This window comes from Rosa rugosa, chromosome 2 (genome assembly GCF_958449725.1).
Source record: "Rosa rugosa chromosome 2, drRosRugo1.1, whole genome shotgun sequence".
NCBI lineage: Eukaryota > Viridiplantae > Streptophyta > Magnoliopsida > Rosales > Rosaceae > Rosa > Rosa rugosa.
The window spans coordinates 21,403,064-21,405,216 of record NC_084821.1 but is presented as its reverse complement, the minus strand read 5'-3'; the positions used below and the strand labels follow the sequence as shown (position 1 = coordinate 21,405,216).

At 36.5% G+C, this 2,153-nt stretch overlaps 1 protein-coding gene across 1 annotated transcript; it reads right to left on the bottom strand.

The window, feature by feature from the left end:
* Positions 1-698: 698 nt before the first annotated feature.
* Positions 699-1,058, bottom strand: LOC133730538 (auxin-induced protein 6B-like). The gene has a single exon (XM_062158112.1). It carries the CDS (start codon positions 1,056-1,058, stop codon positions 699-701), a length of 360 nt encoding a protein of 119 aa, XP_062014096.1.
* Positions 1,059-2,153: the final 1,095 nt, after the last annotated feature.

Genomic DNA, 2,153 nt, shown 5'->3' with positions numbered 1-2,153 from the left:
TTATAGTCTAGTTTGGTTTCTTAGTGTCAAATAAATGCTCTTACCTTATTTCTTTCCTTGATCTAGCCAGATATTGGCCGGCTTAACGAGTGGTGATGTATACCATACTGGTCTTAGGCGTCCTTGCTCGTCTTCACAATGGCTTTGATTTAGGTTTGGATAGGTGTGGGGCTTTTCCCTTTAGTTTTCTTTTAGTTTGTTTTTTAGGCTCTTTAGTTTGTTTGAGCTTCTTTGGTATGAGCATTGATTTGTACTATGAAGGATTCCGAATCCTTCTAGGTTGACCGAGAGAGGTCGTTGATATATTTATTGGAACCTGATTCCGTTTCCTTCAAAAAAAAAAAAAATGGTAATAATCTTCTATTCAACTGCTTTGGGGAAGACCAACTTCTAATTAGTAGGAATTTTCGCCCGGTTATTGAATGCTTCTAGCTTTTTTTCTTTCTTCTTAGTAAGAAAGTTATATTTCTAAAAATCACTTCACATTTTTGGGTATTTAACCTGACATGACATACATAATTTTAAATTTAAACATATCAATCAAATATAAAGAATCAGCAAAGAGTTTTATTTCTTTGCATATACCGATCATCGTGCAAAGTCCAAACAAATTACAGGAAGAATCTATATTGTATATATTCTTGTCATCTTCATCAGCTCCAGCTTGCCCTATCCAGCCCTAGATGAATAAGAGTCCTTCACTTCAATTCTTCCGGCCACTGCTCATTATTTAGAATCTTCTCGAGCTCGCTTGGATGGCAAGGAACCGTTAATGCACCCTTGTAATTAAAACCATACTCCTCAGCTGCCTGCTCCAACAGCTTCAAGAAATTTGGGTGTGTCAAATAGCTCAACGGCACCACAAATCGCTTCTCTTCTTCCCCGTGTACAGCCATCACTGCAAATTGACCTTGCTCAACGTTCGCAGCCTCTGATGTCGAACAATTCAATTTCAATGGACCCAAGGATAGGATCCATTGCAGCTTTTCTACTAAAACCTTGAGCTTCGGAATGCGAGTGTTCTTATTCTTCCCACTGTTACTCCTAGCCTTACCCATAATTTTGTGCCGATTAATATTCTTCAGTGTATTCAATAGTGAAGGTTTTAATTATATATCTGCGTGTTAGTTTCTACGTCGTTATATATAACTTGAGACGGAGTTGATTGAAGCGACTTGTAGCTTTCAACCTACAAAGAGACGTCCCTATTCCATACCTTCCTTATCTATTTCTAGTTTGTAATTTTCACCAGTTCTTTGATTGCTATATCTGCAGGTTTTAATTTGTGAAAAACGGTGTTTGATTTATATATGCGTATACTCTATTTCAAATTCAGGTTTTCACATTGACATGGATTCTTTGTACTTGGATTAAACTTATAATTATCATCAATTGATCGATCTCTAGACACTGACTTTTCATTTATCAAATGCATGCATATATATCAAATACTGCTTCTTCAAAAACACTTCTGCTTCTTCTATCTGTTTCTTGGGACGATGCAGACCTCTCACACGATTTTCTCTTAACCACAGCTTTTTCTTTATTTTCTTTCCTAAAATGTACTAATTCTCTGGACGTACGTGTCTAGGCCAGCATCTATATAATAATCCACTTTCCTGTTCTCTTTTGGAATGCTTTTATTCAGACCTCCATATTTAGTATTTAGACCTCATCCTCTAATTTTTATAAAAATTTAATTTCTCTTTTATCCCTCTAAAACGGGGGGAAAAAACTAACTGCCGCCTGGCCTTCAGCAAAGAGAAAACTCTATCTTCTCTCTCTCATCTGCTCCTTTTCAGTTGTTTCATCGTTGTGCTTTTGTAAGTCGTAAATTTTTATTGTTTCTGGCTCTTTTTCCATTCAATAGTATTTATGAAACGGAGTCTCTCTCATTATTCAATAGCATAATGTTTGGGCAAATTCTAAGGTTAAACTTTCAAGACATCTTGGGTCAATTGATATAATGAAGGAAGATGTCATTTCAAGCCTCACTATGTGTCAAGATAAACAGGAGAGATTGGAACTCTATTCTTCTTGAAACTCCATCACTTCTGGTCCGGCTGATGTGGCGATGGTAGAACAAGAACATGTACAGAGAAGAACAAAAAGGGCAGAAATGGAAGTTCAATGTCAAAATTTTGAGAGTGAGG